The sequence below is a fragment of the Carex rostrata genome, chromosome 17, assembly GCF_964058835.1.
Source record: "Carex rostrata chromosome 17, lpCarRost1.2, whole genome shotgun sequence".
NCBI lineage: Eukaryota > Viridiplantae > Streptophyta > Magnoliopsida > Poales > Cyperaceae > Carex > Carex rostrata.
Window position 1 is genome coordinate 8,199,767 of NC_135934.1, and position 24,962 is coordinate 8,224,728.

The 24,962-nt window shown below is 34.7% G+C and overlaps 2 protein-coding genes across 3 annotated transcripts; one reads left to right on the top strand and one right to left on the bottom strand.

The window, feature by feature from the left end:
- Positions 1–3,904: 3,904 nt before the first annotated feature.
- On the top strand, positions 3,905–10,306 carry LOC144568161 (phospholipid-transporting ATPase 10-like). The gene is made up of 10 exons (XM_078318406.1): positions 3,905–4,742; positions 5,672–7,005; positions 7,233–7,343; positions 7,434–7,710; positions 7,801–7,889; positions 8,005–8,113; positions 8,232–8,435; positions 8,526–8,651; positions 8,762–8,860; positions 9,280–10,306. The coding sequence occupies exons 1-10, from the start codon at positions 4,335–4,337 to the stop codon at positions 10,108–10,110; spliced, it is 3,588 nt and encodes a 1,195-aa protein (XP_078174532.1). The 5' UTR covers positions 3,905–4,334; the 3' UTR covers positions 10,111–10,306.
- A 2,275-nt stretch (positions 10,307–12,581) lies between these two features.
- Positions 12,582–17,476, bottom strand: LOC144568262 (proline-rich receptor-like protein kinase PERK8). 2 transcript variants are annotated; one of them, XM_078318550.1, is made up of 8 exons: positions 15,787–17,476; positions 14,975–15,397; positions 14,409–14,495; positions 14,248–14,318; positions 14,059–14,135; positions 13,798–13,945; positions 13,552–13,713; positions 12,582–12,937 (listed from the first exon to the last, which is right to left on the bottom strand). In XM_078318550.1, the coding sequence occupies exons 1-8, from the start codon at positions 16,772–16,774 to the stop codon at positions 12,710–12,712; spliced, it is 2,184 nt and encodes a 727-aa protein (XP_078174676.1). In that variant the 5' UTR covers positions 16,775–17,476; the 3' UTR covers positions 12,582–12,709. The 2 variants fall into 2 exon arrangements, with proteins under 2 accessions (XP_078174676.1, XP_078174675.1); XM_078318549.1 differs by having other exon boundaries at positions 14,248–14,495; positions 15,787–16,979.
- Between the last annotated feature and the right edge of the window lie 7,486 nt (positions 17,477–24,962).

A 24,962-nucleotide genomic window follows, 5' to 3' on the forward strand; every position in this document is an offset into this window, starting at 1 on the left:
TTGACTTTATACTAAATGAATTAAAAAAATTATAATCTTTGTATGTAAATGCATCACTCATGAATTAAATCGAATTTAACCGTTTGAATTTGTTATTGAAGCATATCCAATATATTTTAGTAGCATAATATGTCACTATGCTACAACTTAGTCCGCTAGTTTTATTTCAGGTATTTATTGGTCTTTCAATCAGATGAAATTTCAACGGAATTATTGTTTAGAGCATAGACTAAGTTGTGTTGGGTAGTTGAAGGGTGTTGTATTGAAAAGTTATTTTTATGGCATGAAGACTAATTAATTGTGGAGTATGACTTCAAACTTTGAATTTTGGATTAATTTCTCAAGGACCTTTCAAGAGTTCTTCAATTTCTTATTTATCCCTGTACTCTTCATTATATCTAATATATCCCTCAATTATTTCTTTCCTTTCTTATTTGCCCACAAAATTAATTATTCATATTTAATGAGTCATTTAAATCTATTGTTTCCAATAATACCCTCATCTTCATCTCTCCTTCATATTTGCCCACAAAATTAATTTTTCGCTCCATAGAAGTGCCTAACACCTCTGGAACCAGGTTGTGCAACATTCTTAAAAATATGAAATGCAACTGCTTTCGCCTACCATTCACTATTAATTAATCTCCTTATCCCTTTGTTCCTCCCCATTTCCAAAATTTCTCAAATTTCATCAGACAACGTCAAAATGAGAGTTCTTGATCACATTTATCAACTCTTCCATGGTCCAAGCGGAATCTTCTCTTTAGAATCAACCAATATTAGGATTCTCCTAAGAAGCAACCAATGGTGTAAAAGAACGAATCACAGGCAAAAATTTGTAGTATCATAGTACCAATTGGTTGATGCTTTTTTTGAGAGAAAATTGCAATTTTCTTTAGAGAACGATTGTTTGCATATACTTGAATAAGTGAATTTGAGCATGCACTATCTTGATGGAAACACTCGACTGATTATTAAAAAATACGAATAATGACTAGGAAAATAAATTATGCATAGGTATTAGGTGCTTCAATGGAACGAAAAAATAATTGAAAGAGATAGATGGAAATAAGGGTATTATTGGCAACAATAGATTTAAATAACTCATTAAATATGAATAATTAAATTTGTGGGCAAATAAGAAATAAAAGAAATAGTTGAGGAATATATTAGATATAATGAAGAATACAGAAGTAAATAAGAAATTGAAGAACTCTTCAATGGTGCATGAGAAATTAACCCTTGAATTTTAAACAAGGCAGGTACCCCTACTAAATTCTAATAGCACCGGATGTAACTAATTCTGTACATCTAAAGCGACCTCGTATTACATTACAAAAATTGAAACTTCTAACGTGATCATTTCAAACAATTTATTCTAATCTTTTTTACAAACCAATTAAGCATCACCATACAATTTTATAATTTTTATTTAAGCTCGTTTCTTAATAATTTTGGGAATCTAGAAAACAAATAGATATACTTATTCTATGATGGGGAAACTTGGAGAGGATATATAGCTCATATATTGGACCTCTATGTTGACTTTAATTCTAATAAAATATTTATTCAGCAATCTTCTTTGACAAGGTTTGTTAATTTATACTACAAAATTAAGATGCTAGATGGAACCTCACAACTAATGCTTAATTTGTCAATCTCCAAAAACTACAATCATACATGGCTTCTCCATTATTTAGTTATTAGGTTCAAATATTAAATTTGATCAAATTAAACTTCAAAGTTGTTTATATGAAGTATTGAAATTGAATAGATTAATATTTTAATAAATGAAGACAAAAGGACTTTCAAATTGCATCATATTTGAGTTGCAATTTACATTAATGATAGAGAACACACATTTAAGTTGAGTACTTGGTGTAAAGATGAGTAGGATATTAAAATGTATTATTGATTTTGTGTCTCAACTATACTCCACATCTTTATCTTTGTACTCAAAATTCAAATAGTCGATTCGAACCGCTCAACATAATATCCATATTAAAATGTGCTTAGAGACCAAAATTTATATCTTTTAGAAAAAATTACTATTTTGTAGATAGGTACAAAATTATTGTTTTGACGGTACATAAGCAGTGATTTTGTACCTATTTTTTTTTTAATTTCAAAATATATAACTTGGTCTCGAAGCATATTTTAATATGGAGATCATTTAAGCAGTTAAGATTGACTATTTAAATTTTAAAAAACGAAGATAGAGATGTAAAATATGATTAAGATATAAAACCAAAGTTACAATTTAACCCTGGTAAAAATATCATCTGTGAGATATATAATATCATAATTTAATGCAAGGTTTCTTCTTGAAGATCCGTCATTATATCTTGATTACTATATATAGCATAATAATACAAGAGCATTACAGGTACATCGATCACATGCTTCTCATTAATTAGATTGAGCTTCTAGATTAATTAAATGGGAAAGCAAGGAAGCTTTTACTTGTCCAAGGAATTCACAGGATCAATGCATATATGCTCTTTATTTATTAATTAATTAATTAATTAAGTCATACAACATGATTGAAGTTGCCGTATAAGTATCACAAATTTGTCCTTTTATTTGGATTAATTAAAAAAAATTGAGAAATTTTATTTTTGTAAACCACCAAATTATTCTATCGATCATCTTTTTAATTTTATTTTTCTTCGTTATGAATTTCTCTCTCTCTTTACAAATTTAGTCTCTGACAACACGTGTAGTATTAGACCAAATTATGCAACTGACTGGAAATTTCCAGGTTTCCCCGGTTGTGATTCAAATTTGATTCTTTGTTCTAGTCAATTTAGTTTTTAATTTATTTTAATTTTCACGAGAATCCTTCTAGTCAATACAAGTACGCAATTAATGGGGAACTAATTGGAATGAATCTGTAACACATTTAAATGTTGTATACAGAATTAGACATCAAACCCATGAACAAAAATAAATTAATTAGATGGATTCAGATCCAAATATATTTGAGTGCACATGGGATTTAATTTATCTGGGAGGACCTCGACCTAATCCAAATTTGACCCGTGAAGCCTTCAATTGTATTCCCTTCACTATTCACATGCACATCCCACCTTTTGTTGTCTCTCGCTTGAATTTTACACAAAACAAACATGGAATTTTATTAAAAGCATGCTTGTTTTTAACAATGTCACTTTCGAAATTTCTTGCCAATATAATTTTGAAAATAAACAATTGGTACGAAAACTTCTCTCAATGTGGAATTTAGCTGTTGTCATTTGTGTTGCTTATGTACCTATAATTACAAAAACAAACACATACACACTGAGTTTTTTTTCTAATTAACGAAATATATTGTTTAGGTTAGTACTTGTGGTTTAATAATTAAGATATTTTACTAGAAAAAATATTAAAAATTATTTTATGATATAACCAAGATCTGGGAGAAGAAATAACATGATGGAAATTAGAGTGGAGTTAGGTCTGATTTTTTTCAGTTCAATGGGCTATAAAATGTGTATACACGAATATTAAAGTAAATCAAACAGTACTAGAGCTCATCAAACTACAAATATATTTGAGTCTGTGTCTCCCCGGTGCCTGAGGTGCAATTAATAAAAGTGGACGACCCAGATTAATTCCATTCAGGTCAAACTCAGCCCGGACTCCGGTAGCTGTTGAGGTTGTAGGGGGTCTGCCTTGAGATTTGTGTCAAGTGAAATAAAACGGTCCAAATTCACCACTTGCACCTCAGATATTTGGGGTGATCCGGATTCAATATATTTGTGCCCACAGGGGTCAGGACCTACCCTCTCTAGATGGAAATGTCTTTGGTGTCACAGAGGATCCAGTCTTATTCAAAGTCAAAGAAGAAAAAGATAAATTTTTTTATTTTTTGAGCTATTTTTCTTTTGTTTTGAAGTCTTCACGCGATGTGCCGCCTTCTACGACGGATCTCTTCCTCTCTCTCTCTCCGAAACTTGTAAGCTCCATTATATACGAGCACTTTATATGTAATTCTAAAAATCCTTTTTCTCTTAGCGGATAACATATACGGTAGATTTCATCAGAAATAAAATTAGTTTGAAGGTTTTGGGTTTTCCATTACTTGATCCAAATCTCACGCCTTGTCATTTTTTAATTGATTACCTTGCTCCTCTGTTCTGGGTTTTCTTTGTTGTAGCATTTCTCTCCTATTCTTTGCTTTGCTTCATCGTTGCACCTTTTTTCACTCAAGTAAATCCATTATTGCCCAAAGTTGGGTTTCTTTCTCTCCTCTTATTCCTTCCTATTCTATTCTATTCTTGCTTGTTAATTCCCAACATATCATATCCTGGAATTAATAAGAACCAGCAGCCATGCCAGAACCTGGGAGGAGAAAACAAAGAAAAATTCGCCTGAGTAAACTCTACAGCTTTGGTTGTGGCCGGTCCAGTTTCAACCCGGCGGAGCAGTCTCAGCTTGGTGGGCCCGGTTTCTCCCGGGTTGTACTTACAAATAATGAACCAATTCCTGATAACCCGTTAAGCTACTTCCCGTCAAACTCCATTTCTACAACCAAGTACAATGTCTTCACATTCTTACCGAAATCTCTGTTCGAGCAATTTAGAAGGGTTGCAAATCTGTACTTTTTAGTGACAGCATGTTTGTCATTCTTCACTGATCTGGCGCCATATAGTAGCCTCTCGGCGGTGCTTCCTTTGGCGTTGGTTATATTAGCTACCATGATCAAAGAACTCGTAGAAGATTTGAGGAGAAAGCAACAGGTAAATAAAATCCTCATTTTTTTTTTCATTTTTGTGCATTTATGTATTCTTGTTTAACTGGGAATCAATGCAAATAAGAAGTACAAATGTAATTCTAGTTTTTTTGCTACTAAAAATTATTCTAGTTTCTACCGAGGACATATATGCCATTACCTTTTAATTTTTTTTTTTTAAACTACAAAACTAAATATGTTTAAATTAGTAAGTTTTATGTTATTTTCCGTACCATATTTAATTGTATAGCGAAGATTCGAAATTCAAAGAACATTCCAGGTACATTTGATCGAGTATAAAAAAAATATTAGAAGCATTTAATTTAGAAGTAATTATATTCTCTGAAGCTGAGGCTGTCAAAAGAGTATGTGCATTTAATTTAATTTTCAAATAGAAGTGTATTTGCATTTTTGAAAAATAGTATATTATTTCATTAGTGTCGGTGGTTGCATCAATCATTTAAATGGTTTTGGTAAATATGTTGAGTGCTCTGCAAGATTTGATTAGTCAAGTAACCATATGTAGCATATAGTTTCAAATTTTTGTTAGGTCATTCTCCACTTTCAACCAGTGGCACTTGCCCCAATAGAAATATTTGGAAAAAAACCTATAATTTCATATTATACTTACAATATAAAATAATTATAAAAAAGATGCTTGTAAATTAAAAAAATATTTCTAAAATTAATCTGACTCTGTCCTACATGTCTCCTGCCCCGTTAATATATGAACTTAATTATGTCAATAGAGCTAATGTCCCTATGCAAACAAATATATATTTATCATTGGTTTTTCTATTTTAATGTTTGCAAACAAATATATTATTTTTCTAGCATTTTCTTCTTTCATGAATGCTAGTCAATTCTTTCCTTCAAATATATATAATTATTTCTCATTCATGCCATTAACCAAATTTGAACTGTTTTCTGGTGTAGGATGATGAAGTAAATAGTCGGAAAACGCTGGTTTTAACTGCTGATGGAAAATTTGAGCAGACTAAGTGGAGCAATTTACGAGTCGGCGACATAGTAAGAGTACAAAAAGATGAATATTTCCCGGCTGATTTACTATTGCTCTCGTCAAGTTATGACGATTCAATTTGCTATGTGGAAACCATGAACCTAGATGGAGAGACAAATTTGAAACTGAAACAGTCCATCGAAAAAACATCTTTTTTACAAGAGGAAGGAGATTTTGTAGAGTTTAGACCAAGAATTAGATGTGAGGACCCGAATGCAGATTTGTACGCTTTTGTGGGTACCATAGAAGTCGAAGAAGAAGGTCATCCTCTCTCAATTCAACAACTCCTCTTGAGAGATTCAAAATTGCGAAATACCGATTACATTTACGGCGTGGTAGTTTTTACCGGGCATGACACTAAAGTCATGCAAAATTCGACAAGTGCTCCTTCAAAGAGATCCACAATCGAACGAAAAATGGATAAATGTATTTACCTCCTCCTAGCTCTACTTGTTTTTATATCATCCGTTGGGTCGGTTTTTTTCGGCATTTGGACGAAAGAAGATCTCAAAAATGGGAAAATGAAAAGGTGGTACCTTCGACCAGACGATACCACTATATTCTTTGACCCGAAGAAGGCCGGTATTTCGGCACTTCTCCATTTTCTAACTGCTATGATGCTTTACGGTTACTTCATACCAATTTCTCTTTACATCTCTATTGAAATAGTGAAGTTGCTTCAAGCACAGTTCATCAACCGGGACATACACATGTACCATGATGAATCTGATACACCGGCACACGCACGTACCTCTAATCTGAACGAAGAACTTGGTCAAGTCGACACGATACTCTCTGACAAAACCGGTACGTTAACATGCAATTCGATGGAGTTTTTAAAGTGTACAATTGCGGGTGTTGCATATGGCCGTGGAATTACAGAGGTTGAAAAGGCCATGGCCAGGCGACAAGGGTCACCTCTGATAATTGCCGAAAGAGAAAATGAAATACCAGATGGTACCAAAATTAAAGGGTTTAATTTTACTGATGAGAGAATTATGGGAGGAAATTGGATTAGGGAGGAAAGCAGGGGTATCATTGAAAACTTCTTTCGTCTGTTGGCCGTCTGTCACACGTGCATACCGGATGTGAACGAGTTATCAGGTCAGGTTTCGTATGAAGCGGAGTCACCTGATGAGGCAGCCTTTGTTGTGGCTGCCAGAGAAATCGGTTTTGAGTTTTGTCAGAGAACTCAGAACACTGTCTCTCTTAATGAACTCGACTACTTGTCTGGTACAATAAAAAAGAGGTATGTACCGATTTCACTACTGTATCATTTTTATTTGTACCAGTAATGGGGTTTTGTGTGTCTACGTGCATGTACTACTCAAGTCTAAACCTTCTGATACTGCACTGTTTTATGAACAAGATGTTATTATGCCATTGTGAGATTAAAAAAAAAAACCACAACAGATGGATACAGTTTTTTCATGAAACAGTTATTAACAGTTACAATTATCCTCTTTTTTTTTGCAGAACATATGATCTTTTAAATATATTAGAATTTAATAGCACAAGAAAGCGCATGTCAGTTATTGTCAGAGATGAGAATGGCAAATTATTACTCCTCAGCAAAGGCGCCGACAGGTAAATAACTGTTTTCGATATTTTTCTTTACCTTTATTATTTCTTTCCTTTGACAAATATTAAACTAACCATTGATTTCATCTCAAACAGTGTAATGTTTGAAAGATTATTGAAAGAAAAAACCGACTATGAAGAAATAACAAAAGAGCACGTAAACATGTACGCCGATGCGGGTTTGCGTACTCTCGTTCTTGCATACAGAGAAATCGATGAAAACGAATATGCTTATTTCAACAAACAATTTACCGCCGCTAAAAACTCAGTAAGTGCTGATCGAGATGAAAAAATCGAAGAGGCAGCTGATTTGATAGAGAAGGATTTGATTCTCTTAGGTGCCACCGCAGTCGAAGATAAATTGCAACAAGGGGTATGTTCATAAATATCTCTGTTCTCCCGAAAGTTAGCTTGTATTTTATGTTTTTCTTTCATTATCTTAATTTCTCGGTGATTATTTTAGGTACCTGAATGCATAGACAAGCTTGCAAAAGCTGGAATAAAGATATGGGTACTTACCGGGGACAAAATGGAGACCGCTATCAATATCGGGTACGTGTGAATGATACATAAGTTGGTTTTTCTGATACAAAATTATTAATCATATTTCCTTGACATATTCATTGATGAATGTTAATTATTTACTTTCTTTTTTGTATGATTTCAGATATGCATGTAGTTTATTGAGGCAAGGAATGAAGCAAATATCAATTACTTTGGATGCACCTGAAATTGTTTCCGTGGAGAAATCTGGAGACAAAAATGCAATTGCTAAGGTAAAGAAAAATTTAATACTTCATTTATTTTGCTTATATATGTTCAAACTTCACATTAAAAAATAGCAAAAGAAACAAATCTCAAACATGGAACATTTCTTGTCTTTTTTCTTTTCAGGAATCAAAGCAGAGTGTGGTGAAACAAATAAATGACGGGAAAAGACTTGCAAATGAATTCCCAAATGAATCTTTCGCTTTGATAATTGATGGAAAATCACTGGCATACGCATTACACGATGACACACAACAAATATTCTTGAATCTAGCTATCGGGTGCGACTCAGTTATTTGCTGTCGCTCCTCGCCAAAACAAAAGGCCCTCGTAAGATCACTTCTAAGCATTATGTCTTGTCATGTTTGAATTATGTATGTAATGAACATTTAAATTAATTTTGTGAAAAATGGTAATCAGGTTACCAGATTGGTGAAAACCGGTACCAAAAAGGTGACATTAGCAATTGGTGATGGTGCAAATGATGTTGGCATGATTCAAGAGGCTGATATCGGAATCGGTATCAGTGGTGCCGAGGGAATGCAGGTTAGTTAATCCAATGATAATAGATATTATACCTATTTCAGAGACTGATAAATTAAGGTCTAATTCATGTAATCCGATGATGTTAATATTTATTTCATTAAATGAACCAGGCTGTCATGGCGAGTGACGTGTCGATTGCACAATTCCGTTTCTTGGAGCGCTTGCTTCTCGTGCATGGCCACTGGTGCTACCGAAGAATTTCCTCCATGGTAATTAATTTTTAATTTACTTTTTTTAAGTGTTTTTGCGACTTTAAACACATATATATAAAATATCATTCTCATATTATGATATGATAACGAGAGAAATATATGAGTACATAAACCGGTCATTCCAAATTAACAACCCAAAGAATATAATATGCATGATTAAGGTTGGACGCCTTAAATCTTTATCTCTGTTTTCAAAGTCTAAACAATCAATTCGAAACACTCAACATGATCTCCATATTAAAATGTGCTTGGAGACCAAATTGTGTTTTATTTTTGAAACTTTTTTTACTATTTTCTTAGATAGGTACAAAATCACTGTCTTGTTTAATTCTAATTCTCTCTCTATATATATGTAATTAATTAACTTCATCTGTTATTGTTTCGCTAATCAGTATGTTTTCTCATAACTTATGCAGATATGTTATTTCTTCTACAAAAACATAGTATTCGGGATGACGATGTTCATATACGAGGCACACACATCATTCTCAGGCCTGGCGGCATACAATGACTGGGCCATGGCAGGTTACAACGTTATCTTCACCTCCCTCCCCGTCATAGCCCTTGGTGTCCTCGACCAAGACGTCTCCGCCCGCTTTTGCCTCAAGTTCCCCATGCTCTACCAAGAGGGCCCACGCAACGACCTCTTTCGCTGGTCCCGCATCCTCAGCTGGATGTCAAACGGCGTCATCACAGCTGTCATAATTTTCTTCTTGGTGACTTTCTCTTTCGGACCCCAACCATTTCGCAATGACGGGCAACTTGCCGACCTGGCCCCACTCAGTGCTGCCATGTACACATGCTGTGTCTGGGTCGTCAACTCTCAAATGGCGCTTTCGATTTCCTATTTTACCCTCATTCAACACATACTCATCTGGGGCAGTGCCGGTCTCTGGTACCTCTTCCTAGTCATTTATGGCGCCATAACACCGTCATTTTCGTCCACCTATTATATGGTATTTGTACAAGAGCTTGCATCGGCGCCTTCATACTGGGTCGTCACGCTCTGTGTATCGGTCGCGGCGCTTGTACCGTACTTTGCATTCAACGCGGTGAAAACGAGCTTCTTCCCGGGGTTGCATGATTTTATACAATGGATGCGGTACAAAGGAAGGGCCGATGACCCGGAGGTCGGACAAGTTATTAGGCAGGCTTCGGTACGGGCCACGGTCGGCGTGTCGGCGAGATATGATGCGAGGACTAACCAGCTGACAGGGAGAGTGCACCATGTAGTTCAGACACCATAAATGCATGCATGCACGCGCGTATATACATCCTAGTTTTGTGTATATAATCATTGATTAGATTAGGAATAAATATCTGTAGGGAAAGATATATTTCTTTGTTTTTTCATCAGTATTGTTTAATTTCTTTTGTTTCTCCATTTTAATGTTTTGCACATATCTTGCAAATAGAAAGCCATTTTTGCTCTCCTTGTACAAAGCATGTATGGGTTTACCCCTATCTAATTATAATCTTCTTAAATAATGCACCAAGTTACTAATTAAAATTAAAATGCTGATCGTTTATCTAAACAAAACTTAAATCATTTAAATAAAGCATATCAAAAGCAATTTGTTGTCAGTTGATCCAGCTTGACCCGGCTAACACCAAGGTACTAACAAATGGATCATCAACAGGCCGAGTACAAATTCGGTTTTTATTAATCAATAAATGGGCTAAATGTAAATTTTCATGAAGTACAACAAAAGTATATTCAGAGTATATTTTAGGAAAAATTACTAATTAAACCAATATTACCCAAAAATAAAATAGATCCGCAATGCTTGTTCACAGCCTACAAATTAGTTGGGTCAGTGTTCAACAATTTATTTTGTGTTTGGTTCCAGCTTTAATTTTGATTCATTAATTGAAATTTAGGTTCCTTGAGGGTCATGATTTTATAACATAGCTTGCAGAAACAACTTAATTACCAAGAAGTTTCGCATCATTTATTGCCACTGCCAAAGTTGGCATCAATTGACCTTGCATGTATAGATATTGACTATGCATTAATTGATCATGCATATATAGATTTGAAATATTGACTTTGCATGCATGACTTGACGAATGGCGAGTCATTGTCTCCGCCTTGTTAAACATTTATTTGACCATTAATTCTCTTCTAAACTCCTTCAACTCTTAGTGCCACGACAGGCTTCTCTCCAATCAAAAAGTTATACCTTATTTATTTTTAATTTTTTTTCTGTCGAGTCAGGAAAAGTAATTACCAAATTAAAATAGAATATGTCTTGTTTCGAAGTACTATTCATTACATGCTTAGATGCTATCGAAACTCGTGTAATCCACCATTTTCTCTTATGAATAAATATCAAAAGAATTGGAATTTAAAATTGCAAATGAAATAAATTTAGCACCATCCACATTCATTTTGGAACGTCATTTTATTTTTAATTAAAGGGCCAAAAGTTCAACATCCGTATATACTTATGTTATGCTTATATATTTATATCAAAAAAAATTTAAATAAAAAACACACGATTAAACGAATTTGAAACCCCCCCCCCCCCCCCCCCCCCCCAGAGGATTAAGCACAAGTATAGCAAAAAAGGATTTAAAAGATTAACCAATCTTGATGTTTATAGCTATTAAATTGTTGTTGTAATGCTTTGTTTAGGGATCTTGCAGTACTAGTCAATTTAAGCGCTATATTGTTCTGAAAAAAAAAAATTGTAGTGCCCAAGTACAAATTTACTGCATTATAAAATTAAAATTTATATCTTTAAAAATGTAAAATATATTTGTTATATATTAAGTTGAGACATGCATTATTCATGAGAGTACTATTATCATGATTTATGGATCACATGATCTTAATCATTAAACCGTTAAATAACCATCCACAATCAAACCATACTAAATTATTTAGAAACTTGCTTAATCTAGAAGACTGTAACTAAATAATTTGATGTTCCAATTTTAACAATATTTAATTATTGTTGTAGATTGCTTTTCGTGATTTAGGATTCATCCCTAGTCTTATAAAATGTAAAGCTCTTTTTGTTATGTATAAAAGAGGTAAAAGTTTGAAACAGAGAAAAATAAATAGATCCAAGGAGAATAAGTTGGTAGGAAAGAGACAATGGAGAGGGGGCACATGACAACACCTTTCAAGCATGCATTATTATCTTACAAGTCATTACATCACTTTTATAATTATATGTACATGTGCTTCATAACTATTATTCCCCTTTGTCTACTACCATCCTCACTCACACCACAGAAATATGCTAACAATAATGGCGAGACAACACGTTTCTTCTGTGAAAATTAAAGTCAGATGCCATTGCAGCCAGACCATGAGAAAAAGAGAATTTTTTTATTTATAGAAATTAATATAAATATTATAGGGTATTTGATTGAGTGTCTTAGGTTTTAGATGCCATAGACGGACCGTAAAAAAAATAGCTCCATATTTTTGGCCCAATTTTTTTATTCAAATCCATTAAATTCATCACCCACCACAAAACATAGAGAATGCAAACATTGGAGCCGAAAAAATTAGATCTATTGTTTAGAGCTGAATTTTTTTACAGTTCCATCTGTGCATCAAAATATTTGGACAATCATTCTAATACCCTATATTCTTTTATATTAATTTCTACAAATAAAAAATTATGTGAGGAAAATATGATAAACCATTATTTTATTTTTTTGGTAGTTTTCAAAAGAAAACAATGAATAAAAGAAGATAATAGACATCGCAATTTCCATATATTGAGCATAATAACTACACAAAGTTAAAAGAAATTGCGACAAAAACTAAAAAATAAATAAATAAAAAAATTAGATAAGATCCATAAAACCTGAGTACCTATATATCAACTATAGTAGATTATGGTAATCTCTCCTGGTATTTGAATTCAAATTCACAGTCGAACTGGTGCTCATCTGGCTAAATTCCGAGCTATAATCGTAGTCGTGACTACCAAATGCCATCTTTTGAAACAACCTTATTTCCGCCGAGTTTGCAATGTTAAATAATTCGCTTTTACCGGGTTGAATTCCATTTGTTAAATCCACATCTGATAGGCTATCCAGCACTCTCACCACCTAAATAAATTATTGTAAGGTTAAATGGTACATTATGGAGTTTCAAGCCACCAATTGAATATGAGTTTTCTTTTACAAACTTTAAATATATAAAAACAAGAGTGAGGCTATGGTACTATGCACAGCATTTATTGGTCGATACTATTGAAATATACTTGTAGATCTGAACCGTTCAACATGATTTATATATGAAAATATTCTTGTAGAACTAATTTTACATTTTTTTAGAATTTTTTTACTATTTCTTTAGATAGGTAGAAAATCACTTGATCTAAAGGATTCTAGACCATTCAAAAGTAGTAATGTTCTACCTATTTAAAAAATAGTTAAAAAAATATAAAATTTAGTTTGCAAGTACATTTTCATATGAAAATCATGTTGAACAGTTCACATCAACTATTTGGATTTTGAAAACAAAAATATTGATCCATAGTACGAACCATTCTGCGCTATGCATAGTACCAAAGCCTCACTCTAAAACCAATACCAATTATGACATTATAAAGTTCCACAGCAAAAATAACCCATATTCTTTTGGAAAATAAAAAAGGTGCTTTTGGAGGAAAAAAGAAAAGGTAGTTGGCAGTTGTTGCTTTTTTTTAAAATGACCACACCTGGCTCATGCGGGGTCGTCTTGAGGCGGAATGGCGTACACATGCGGCCGCCGCTTCTATCATGCGAAGCATTTCTACTTCATTATAATTTTTTTCAAGTCTCGGATCGATTACTTCTTCCAATTTTCCCGTCTCAAGTGCTTGAGTCAGCAATGGTCTTGCCTAAAATGAAACAAATATTGTGTGTACAAGGAATTAAGTATTAGTTATATAAATTAAGAAATAATGAAAGAGCCGAGAGCTTACCCATTCAACAAGACTCTCATCGCCTAACGGGCGTGAGGTGTCAACGGGTCTGCGCCCCGTAATAAGCTCCAATAAAACCACCCCGAAAGAGAACACATCAGACCGTTCTGTCAACTTTCCACTCGATGCATATTCTGGTGCAAGATAACTATATAACAAAGAAAAATCACATTATTTGACTTTTCCCAGATGATAATCATAACAATAAATAACAACAAACTAAGAATATGTTATTTGAAAGATTTCTAATAACACAAGTACCCAAATGTCCCCATGACACGTGTAGTGACATGTGTGACGGCATCCAGTGCTAGCCTCGCAAGACCAAAATCAGCGACCTGTTTAATTAAGTCGATGATTTAAAATTAGGTGAGATTTTTCAAGTAGTACCAAAACATTTTGTAGGCCATAATATGAAAAGGAATGTATCTATATAAATGAATATATTACCAGAGCCTCGAAATCATTATCCAATAAAATATTCGATGATTTGATATCTCTATGTATTATTCTTGGGTGACCTACAAAAATTAAATAGATAAGAAAAAGAACGAAAAAGTAAAAAGTATAGATAATATTCATGAAAAAACATGCTTTAAAAAAAAACTTACAATCCTCGTGTAAATATGCAATGCCACGAGCAGCACCAGCTGCAACTTTTACCCTAATTGCCCACTCCATAACGGGTCTGTCATGCCCTGCAAATCCAAAAACCGTTCGCAAGTAAATTTAGCATTCATCGAAATTATAAAAGTAAAGAAGCAAAAGAAGAGATGCATACTAGAATACAACTATAACCATCTCGCTAAATAATAGTAACATTTAGGTACTTTTAACTACATTTTTATTGTTCACATGTACAGAACACCCCTCAAAAATAATCCCTAGTAAATTCTGTCTCTTATACACAGACTTATGAGTAGGTAATATATAAAACAAGTGCAGAACACCCCTGAAAAAAAATCCCTAGTAAATTCCGTGTCTTATACACAAACTTATGAGTAGGTAATATATAAAAGAAGTACAGAACACCCCTGAAAAATAATCCCTAGTACATTCTGTGTCTTATACACAAAATTATGAGCACCTCTTTCTAATATTCTTACCATAGAGAGCATTGAACCAAGAAGGAAACATAAGTGAGGAAAAAAAAAATACAGAGATTGATATGACGTACCATGGAGATGATAATGAAGCGTATTATTTGCGACATAATCATAAACAAGCACTCTCTGCTCATTTTCTATGCAATACCCAACAAGAGACACCAAGTGCCTATGATGTACCCGACTTATGATCTCTACCTCAGCCTGAAACTCTCTCTCACCTTGACCACCACCACTCGTAAGTCGTTTTACTGCAACTTCCCTCCCGTCTTGCAACTGTCCCTTGTACACGCATCCGAAACCTCCCTCACCCAACACATTATTTGCCGAAAAACCATTGGTGATTTCATGTAACTCCTCATATGTGAAGTATTTTGAGTTGCCAATGCTCATGTCAGTTAATGCGCCTTTTGGGCCTAGACTACCCGAAGTGTAATTCGAGTTGTATGTAAATGGGGTTGTAGGGCCCCGCTCTAGAGGAGATAGAGTACCGCCTGAGTAGAATGAGGCGAGGAAATAAAATATTAGGGTTTTATGAGACATAATTTTGGATTAAACAATATATATATATATAATATTTCTCTTTTTTGGCCTATATTCTCTACAATTGGTAAAATACTCCATGGCTTAAAATTCAAAGACAGCATACACACAGTATAAGCTTTGCTAAAAGAGTTAAAGACAACAGATGTAAAAGTACTATTTACGGCTAAAGATTTACAGTAGCAAAGCACACGCCTAAAAGAGATTTACAACTATTATAATCATTTCTAATACTAAGTTTCTTTAATTATAGAAGAAATGTCAAGGGGTATTTATTTTATAAGTGCATTTCTAATTTTAAGTGCAAAAAAGGGGAAAAAAAAACAGAGAGAGAGATTACCTGATTTTGGTGAGGTCATAATAGGAGAAGGCACGACAAATACTGAATTGTATCCATCAACCGGCCTTCTCTTCTTCTTCACATACCACACACCAGCCACAATAAAACTCGCCACAAGAAACACAATTACAATGGCTATAGAGGCGGCAGCCCCCGCACTCAGACCTTGCGCGCCAGCTTGCCCGGAACTATTATTACTTCCTTGGTTGGCACCCAAGTTTGTATTACTATTTATGCCGGGTGCATTTGGGGAACCAATGGTTCCATTCTGGGGAGACGAATCAGGAGTTGCACTGGTGGGGGTTGCCAATGGAAATTGACTTACAGGAGGTGAAGCAGTTGTAGTACTTGGAGTTGGTGGGGATTTGGCAACTGAGGAGTTTGTGCTTGGAGATGGCAATGGAGGGGAGGTAGACTGAGAAGGGGTAGAAGGTGGCGGCGAGGAGACGGAAGGGGAATCAGGGGCTCTTGTTTTAGGAGGGGGAGATGAAGATGGCCGTGAAGGGGGCGGTGATGACTGTGCCGGTGTGTCAGGAACCGGTGCGGGCGGGGATTTGGTTGTTGGTTGAGAAGGTGGTGGTGAAGAGAGAATAGGTGGGGGAGGAGAGGGAACAGTTGATGAGGGAGGTGGTGAGGTGGTTAATGGTGGCGAAGGGGTAGTTAACTGGGGTGGTGGGGCCGACGCGACAGGTGCAGTCGGTACAGGTGGCGGTGGGGACAGTGTGATGGTCGGAGGTGGAGATGACAATGGTGGTGAGGGTGGTGGAGAGGAGGGAGGTGGAGAAGAGAGAACTGGAGAAGAGAGAGGTGGTGAGGCCGAGGCGGGAGGTGGGGCCGGGAGGTCAGGGGTAGCATTGGGTTGAGAAATGGGGGGTTGCGGGGGTGGAGAGGAGAGAGAGACAGGTGGTGGTGCTGAGCCTTGTGAAGCGGTTGGTGACACCACCGCCGAGTCCTTCGCTGGAGAAGGAGCTGAAGGAGCTGAGGCCATTTCTTTCAATTCCTTTTTGTGAATTTGATTTTTCTCTGAATTGGTTTTGTTGATTCTTTTGGAATTAAAAAAAATTGGTGGAAATGGCGAGGCAAGATCACACAGTAGTAACAATGGCTTGAAGGGCTTATTTCCTACCCGAAATAGCTTAAAAATTAGCTCAATTTCAAGTAAAGAACCCAACTTTACCAAAGAGAGAAGCTAAAAAAAAGCACCTTAATTACAGAAGATATTTTGATGATAACCACATTGCAGTAGTAACAACCCAAAACAAAATTTGGAAAAGGGGTTGAATTGTAGCGGAAATTAGACAGCAGAAAAGTGTAAAATTGAAGAGGTGGTAGAAGAGAAGTTAAGTCAGATCCAGCACAATTGTTAGTGTAGCAGAGAGCACCGGTCGAGTGAAAGAGAAGGAAAGCGAGAAAGAGAAAACAAACACCACACCAGCGAAGAAAAAAGTGAAAGCAAACCAACGACGCAGAGATCGATGGAATGAAATGGGACCCACCACTCTGCAAATTCTCTCTCTACTGTAGTTTGTGGTTGCCTCCAAAGTCCTACCTTTTCCACTTGTGAAGTTGTGAGTTGTGATCACTTGAGAGAGAGAAACGTGCCTCTTGCACGAATCATGGGTTTCATTTTCTAGAGTTAAAAGGATAAAGAGAGAGATGCTATTGCTAACTTCTCGCTCTCGCTCGCTGTAATGCTGGGTGAAATCCGGAGAAGGTACAGGCTAGAAGGTGGTGTTATCAATTAGTTTCTGCATGCACATGGTTTACACGCATATTCTTAGTCGTTGCAAGTCTTATGGAAAGGAATGGTAGTCGTAGACCACGTGTTGGTAAGGAATGATATAAAGGTTTATCAATTATATTTTATAATGGAATCCAGATAATATTAGATGAGATCAAATCAAGTGAAATGCTGCAGTGTGTGTGTGAGTGTGAGATAAGTTGAGATGACAGAATTGGGGGCCCACCACACCGCACCCTAGCTGGTAGCTACTGTTTTACTGTCCCTGCAACAACAATTTTCACAATAAAAAAAAAACAAAAACAGCAACAATTTTCTCTTTCTCTCTCTTTCTATTTTTAATTTTTAATTAAAAGTGCTCAATATTACTTCACAACGGTTGTTTTGACTTGAATCAAAAAAATATTAAAATTAAATTTAAAAAATTAAGAAGTAAATATAAGTTTGTTATTGGACATTGTATATATAATCTAAGAATAAAATTTCATAAAATTTAAATATTATTCACTGATATATCAAGTAGGGGTGGCAACGAACCGAACCGAATCGAACTTACCTTAGGTTTGGGTTTGGCTTGAATTAATTTCGAACCGAACCTGGTTTGATTCGTTTCGAACCGAATCCATTTCGAATCGAATTAATTGCGAACTACACATTTTTCGAATCGAACCACGAACTAAATTATTTTTAGCAGCCCTAGTTATACCGGTAGTTTATACATTAATTTTTTCTCGCGAGACAAAATTCACATGGCTTCCTTTTACCGATATGAACAATGAAATGAGTGTTTTTAAGTTGAAAAATTATTCATGAAACAATACATTAGAGACGGCTTTCCTGGTATGAACTATGAGAGACGACCGAAGAGAGAGGAGAGACAGTCATCTAGGCCGAAAAGAGGAGTGACAGCCGGAGAGACAGCTAGTCGCCGAGAGTGTCGACTAGATTTTAGAGCTAGAGGGAGAGTGAGTTAGGGAGAGGTGGAGAGAGAACTAGGTTAGATTTGAGAGTGAGGGAGTATCGGCTAAGTTAAATTATGACACTCTATCTTGGATTTTAATTTCATCAGGTAAATGGATGGCTGGTGATTTTATGAGATTCGAACCACAAAAAAATCACGAACCTATTTCGATCGAACCAGGCTAGGTTTGAGTTTGGTTTGAATAAATTCCGAACCGAACCTGGTTTGGTTCGTTTCAATTCGAACCTATTTCGAATCGAATTAAATTCGAATCAAACCCGAATCAAACCCGAATCAAATCACGAACCTCGAATTTTTTTGCCAGCCCTAATATCAAGAACGGTTTCCTGTAAAACAAATACTAAATCTCAACATTTTTATGAACATGATATGTGGATAATATAATTATGTCTATAATATTATATTTCAAATTTATATTTTAGTTAGTAAGATTTTATAAAACATCAAAATAAAATAACATCAAGTGATTTTTCCCCTTTTTTTAATAGGAATTATTGGAGAGGTAAAATTTATCAGCTACCAGCCTACCACCATATCAAATGAATGTTTTCTATGCAGAAGCAAATGAAACAACATTTTTTTTATTCATTCTAATGGGTATCAAGGTCATGATAAAATAATATGTACAAATTGTCAAAGTCAGCTGAAATGCAAAAATATTTAAAACTCAATTCCCAACGCATTTTAGTCCAGCTCATGTTTTAATAATATCACGGAGAGCTGATAATTGGCTTTTTGAATGAAAGAGCTTAAATTCAAAACTCAGATAACTATCATTTATAAATATCTATGCTAGTCCGATACTTCATCTAAGATTATGTATTCGTATTAAGTGCGTATCGGATCTTACGTAAGCTGGTGTATCGGTTTATGTGGCATATTCTTAACATATATGGTGGTTGATACGAATTGGCACTGCACCGATACGGCTATGTTTGAACTGGGGGAGCAGATTACCTGCCCGGGGTGCAGGATTTTCCTGCCCCCTCTGTCACTGTGGGGTGGGGTCGGGTTTAAGATGGGTGGGGCCGGGTTTAGGGTTTAGAGTTTAGGGGGCCCACTAACAATGACTCTGGGGGCAGGAAATTCCTGCCCCCAGGGGGGCAGGAGATTCGATTCCTTGAACTGGATTGCATCCGGATACGGAGCAGTGCACAAGCGCCAGACCCATAAACCACGCGTGGACCAGCGCCATAACCCAGATTCGTGAACCGCAATGCACCAGCGTCAAAAAATCAATTTTTTTGCACTCGGCAAGAATCAAACCCGCCATGATATTTAATTTATAAGGCCCTGTTCGGCGCGCTGATGGAAATGGGTGTGGGCATAGAAAAAGTGAAAATTTAAACTGTTTTTTTATTGTTCACGTAGGAAAAAATAAATTCAGTTGAACTGAATTTATTTTTTCCACGGGAACAGTAATGTGGCCGAAAAGGATCTAATTGAGTTATTGTATGATCCCTATCTAATATTTTTGATATTATTTAAGTATTAGAATAATATTATAATTATAATAATAAAAAAAATATTATATTTAATAGGTGTATCGTATTTAGAATTTTTGAAAATTATCGTATCGCCGTATTCGTATAGTATCCGATACTTCAATGCAACATAGATAAATATTAATATTATAATTGAATCTTGATCTTTAGTCTTTCTAAAAATAACACAGAGAGCTTATTTAGTTGGTAAATATATGTGTTTTTTTTGGTAAGCGCTCGCCAGTGACCACCAAACAAGGGAATGTGGGACCACACTATTTGTATATACTGATTGTATTAAACAGGTTGACTCATTCAACTGATTAATTTGATTTGCACGTTTGTATCAATACAAATAAAACAATAAAAGCAGACATGAGAATTGATTTCTTTTTTGAACAAAAGGTGGAAGAAACTATTTTTGACATTGCAATATCAAAGGATCTCAATTCTCAATTCATCAAATACGTAAATTAACTATCTAAGCGATCTCATTAGAGTATATCTGCCTGTTTATCTATTAATTCCTTATGTGGGATAATTGTGAGAAGGTGTGATGATATTAACGCAATTAATTTTATTAAACATAACAACTTCAAATATTATTATTATTATATGTATCATCCGAACAAATTTGTCTATCATTCATTCAACCTCTTGCCAATGTTATATCAGCAAGGCTTTTCGGTAATTAGATGGATCAAAATCATGCATTGATTTTAATAAAGAAAGCTAATTTTTCACTTAATTTTAAAAATAATAACTCTTCGGTCTCCTTCATACTAATTCAGTGTGCATATTCAACAAAATAGAGAACTTCAATTTTACAAAAATACCAAGCATCCAAATTAACTGAACATAAAAAATCCGCATTTTATTTTTATTCAATTTAATTTTAATCTTTATATAGTTACTAACAAAGGAAATCTAAAAATCAGAAGAAAAAAAGTATATAATCATAATCTGCCGAATTTTTTAAATATACCATACTTTCAAAACAAATAAACCAAACAACCACAACTTCTGAAAAATTCAATTTTTGACATGGCCGCATCCCCTAGATGCGGCCACCTTTTTTCGGATGCGGCCACCCCTTTTTTTTTCCCGTTCAAATTGAACTGCACGAAGAAAAAGAAGAAGAAAAAAAAAAAAGGTGGCCGCATCCCCTAGATGCGGCCCGCAGAAAAGTGGCCGCATTTTGGAAATGCGGCCATGTCAAAATTCGAATTTTTGAGAGAAAGTGGTGGTTTGGTTTTTTTTTTTTTTGTATAATGGTATATTTAAAAATTTCGGCATAATCTGTCCACCAATAACAACATAATTAGATTTTTAATATCTCTGATATGTATTCCACAAAATCATACAATCACTGCAATAAGAGAATTTTTTTTTATAAACCATAATTAATAAATGGAAATTTACTAAACCAGCATGATTACTTTTTTTTTCAAAAACCACAAAAACCGAATGGCCATTTCGGTGTCCACATTAATTTTTTCCCCAGACCGAATTGGCCACTCGGTCTCACCAATTTTTCCACTTTTCCACAACTGCGGCCACAGAAGATCCCTTTTTTCTGCAGATCGAAATGAGGACTCAGTTTTACCCCAGACCGAAATGAGCATTCGGTCTCCAGAATTCCTTTTTACCCAGACCGAATGCTCATTTTGGTCTCCATGTTTTTTTTACCTTCTCCCAGATGCGTCCCTCTTCTCCATTCTCTGCGTGGCTCCTTCCTCGTTTTCTTCTTCCTTCCTTCTTCCTCTTCCTTTCTTCCTTCATCCATTTTTTGTTTAAACTCTCAAAGTTCGTGTAATTTTTATTCTAATCACATAGGTTTATACAATTTTGAAAGGAAAACAAGAAGAACTTCAGATCTACAAATTTCATTAGGTATGTGTTTAATTATTTTATTTTTGATAAATAATCCGAAATTATGAATAAATGGTTTATGTAGTAATTATAAATAAATAATTTATGTGTAATATTTTCTTTTTGTAGTATAAATGGTTTATGTGTATTTTTTTTAGTACTATAAATGGTTTGTGTAGATGCATGTACTAATTGTTGAATGAATTATTTATTTGCATGGTTTATGCGCATGTAGTTTTTTTAGTGTGGATGCATGTAGTAATTGTTGAATGATTTATTTATTTGCATGGTTTATGTAGATGCATGGTTTATATGCATGTAGTTTTTTTAGTGTAGATGCATGTAGTAATTTTTGAATTATTTATTAATTTGCATGGTTTATGTACATGTATTTTTTTTAGTGTAGATGCATGTAGTAATTTTTGAATTATTTATTTATTTGCATGGTTTATGTGCATGTAGTTTTTTTTAGTGTAGATGCATGTAGTAATTTTTGAATTTTTTATTTATTTGCATGGTTTATGCGCATGTATTTTTTTTAGTGTACATGCATGTACTAATTGTTGAATGATTTATGTAGTAATTTATTTCCATGTAGTATAAATAAATTTTTTATGTGTATTTTTATTTTTAGTAGTATAAGTGGTTTATGTAGTATAAATGAACAGTTTATGTAGTTTGTTAGTATAAATAAATGGTTTATGTAGTAATTGTAGTATAAATAAATGGTTTATGTGTAATTTTTTCTTTTTGTAAAATAAACGGTTTATGTGTGTATTTTTTTTTGTAAAGTAATAGATTGCATGTTAATATTGAATCGGATTTGCATGTTAATATTTTTTTTTATGTATTTATTTATATTGTAGTGAAAAATGAAAGGTGAAATGCAAGGTGAACAACGTTTATTGAAGTTGCTTCCACATCAACATAAAATATATGTGGCTAATACGAGGATATTTGTTTAATATCGGTTTGGATTTAAATTTACTTATTAAATTTTTGAATTCGAAATTTAATTTTTTGTTGAACTTTTTTTGCATTGCAATTATCGTTCCAACCTAATTTCCAACTGCGTACTGGTAGTTGCCAAATGGGAGTTAACTACCAAGAAAAGATGAAAAAAGGTTTGAAGAATTTAGGCTTGTATTAGATGAAAGATGTCCATCATTGTCTGATTGATAAAGGGTTGATCACTGCTCTCGTTGAGAGGTGAAGGCCCGAGATGAATAGTTTTCATCTTCCGGTGGGTGAGTGCACAATGACATTGGAAGATGTTAGCTGTTTGTGGAGCTTCTCTGTTACTGGTAAAATATTTTTTGTTGCTAATTTTTACTTTAGTTATTAATTGAAATTTTGTATTTAGGTTATTTATATTTAACATATATGTTTACAGGGAAGACTATCTCTGGAAGTACCGATGATCATTATTCACAATTGATCTTAGATTGTCTAGGACATGAAGTGTATGATGGTTATGAATGTGATGATGATAATGCTTTTTATTATAAAAAGGTGGAGAATTTTAGTAAACCCAATGAGAAAATATCAATCTTACAAAACTATATGCATCTTGCATGGTTGATTTTTTTTTAACAACACGAATTTGCAACAAGTGGATAACCAGGAGACAATCAACCGGCACACACAAGCATGTGCAATGGACTTGTTCGGGTCTACAATGTTTTCGGATTCAAATTCAAGTTTTGTCTCGTTAATGTACTTGCAATTCGTGGAAGATTTGAGACTTCAATGTGAGAATTACTACAACTGGGGAGGTGTTGTGCTCGCTTGCCTGTATCGCGAGTTATCACGGGTATGTAGATAAACCAACTTGAATTAATGGTCCATTACTACTGCTTCAAATGTGGTATTGGACTCAGTTTGCTATAGGCCGGCCCATACCACATGATAGTCCATTTGGCGGCGATATCATAGACGAGAGACTGGCATATGGAGCAAAGTGGACTATTCCACATCAATGTGATGGTAATCCTGTGAGAGGTACATTTTAATAATAAATATTATGTTTTTTCATATAAGTTTGTGTTAATTCAATATGTAATTGTCATGTGTTTACAACTTAGGCACATCGCAATTTCAGGATCAGTTTGAGCGTTTGAAGTCCAATGTTGTCAATTGGAGGCTGTACAGAGGTTACTATGACAATCTACCTTGGGTCGGGATAACAGACCAGGTGTTTTTTGCATGTCACATGCGGTGCATCCATTTCTGAGAGGTAGAATATCACCTTCCCGAGAGGGTTTTTCGGCAGTTCGGATTATTTCAAGAAGTTCCTCCGCCGGCTCTGCCACCCTTCAGCTATCTTGAAGAGATTCGCAAATGGCAACGAGCGAACGGGTTGTATGATGACAGACTCTCTGCGAACTGGAGTGAACATTTTTGTGAATATATCGTGGCAGCTCCCAGTCTTTTGCACAGCTTTCTGAAAATGAACAGCATATTCCTTATCTTCCATATAGGTACGATTAAATTTAAAATAGAAAATAAAATATTCACATTTAATAATGCTAGAAAATATTTATTAAATTTCACATTTACCCAAGGTATAATGTGTATATGGAATGTATACAGTGTTTCCAAATCAAAACAAAGAAGAAATTCTAAGCCAGGCAGTGCCCAAATAGGAATGAGACGTAGCAAAACTTGGGTATGTCTCAGATGCCATACTTCAAGCTCGTGCTGTAAGTATTTTTATTTTTAATATATTATTTTATTTTGTTGTATCACACAAAATATCTTTTAAATATATCATTTTCTTATAGAGATTTCGCCTGTTGAATCAGACCGCAAAAGGAATTAGCATGGTGCAGACACCTGGACATAAGGCTTTTGGACTTCTATTGCTTGAACATAGTCGCGATATCCTATTCGATCTTGGACATATCGCACTGTTTAGAGCCATGCTCGAGAGTCTGCCACACTGAATGGTTATTTCGGCTGGAGGCATTACACAGTCCGCCATAAGGGAAAATGGAGAAAAGTGGTGAGACCGAATGACCAATTCGGTATGGGGCAAAAGCTAATGTGGAGACCGAAATGACTATTCGGTCTTTGTGGTTTTTGAAAAAAAAAAATA

Bases quoted from the DNA above. Each gene is read 5' to 3' on its own strand.
- LOC144568161 (XM_078318406.1), top strand. From the start codon at position 4,335: ATGCCAGAACCTGGGAGGAGAAAACAAAGAAAAATTCGCCTGAGTAAA. The intron at 7,006-7,232 runs GTATGTACCGAT...TTTTTTTTGCAG, and splicing joins TCTGGTACAATAAAAAAGAG to AACATATGATCTTTTAAATA. The intron at 8,436-8,525 runs GTAAGATCACTT...AATGGTAATCAG, and splicing joins CGCCAAAACAAAAGGCCCTC to GTTACCAGATTGGTGAAAAC.
- LOC144568262 (XM_078318549.1), bottom strand. From the start codon at position 16,774: ATGGCCTCAGCTCCTTCAGCTCCTTCTCCAGCGAAGGACTCGGCGGTG. The intron at 14,136-14,247 runs GTAATATATTCA...TTAATTAAACAG, and splicing joins ATAATGATTTCGAGGCTCTG to GTCGCTGATTTTGGTCTTGC. The intron at 12,938-13,551 runs GTGTGGTCATTT...TAATTTATTTAG, and splicing joins GACGACCCCGCATGAGCCAG to GTGGTGAGAGTGCTGGATAG.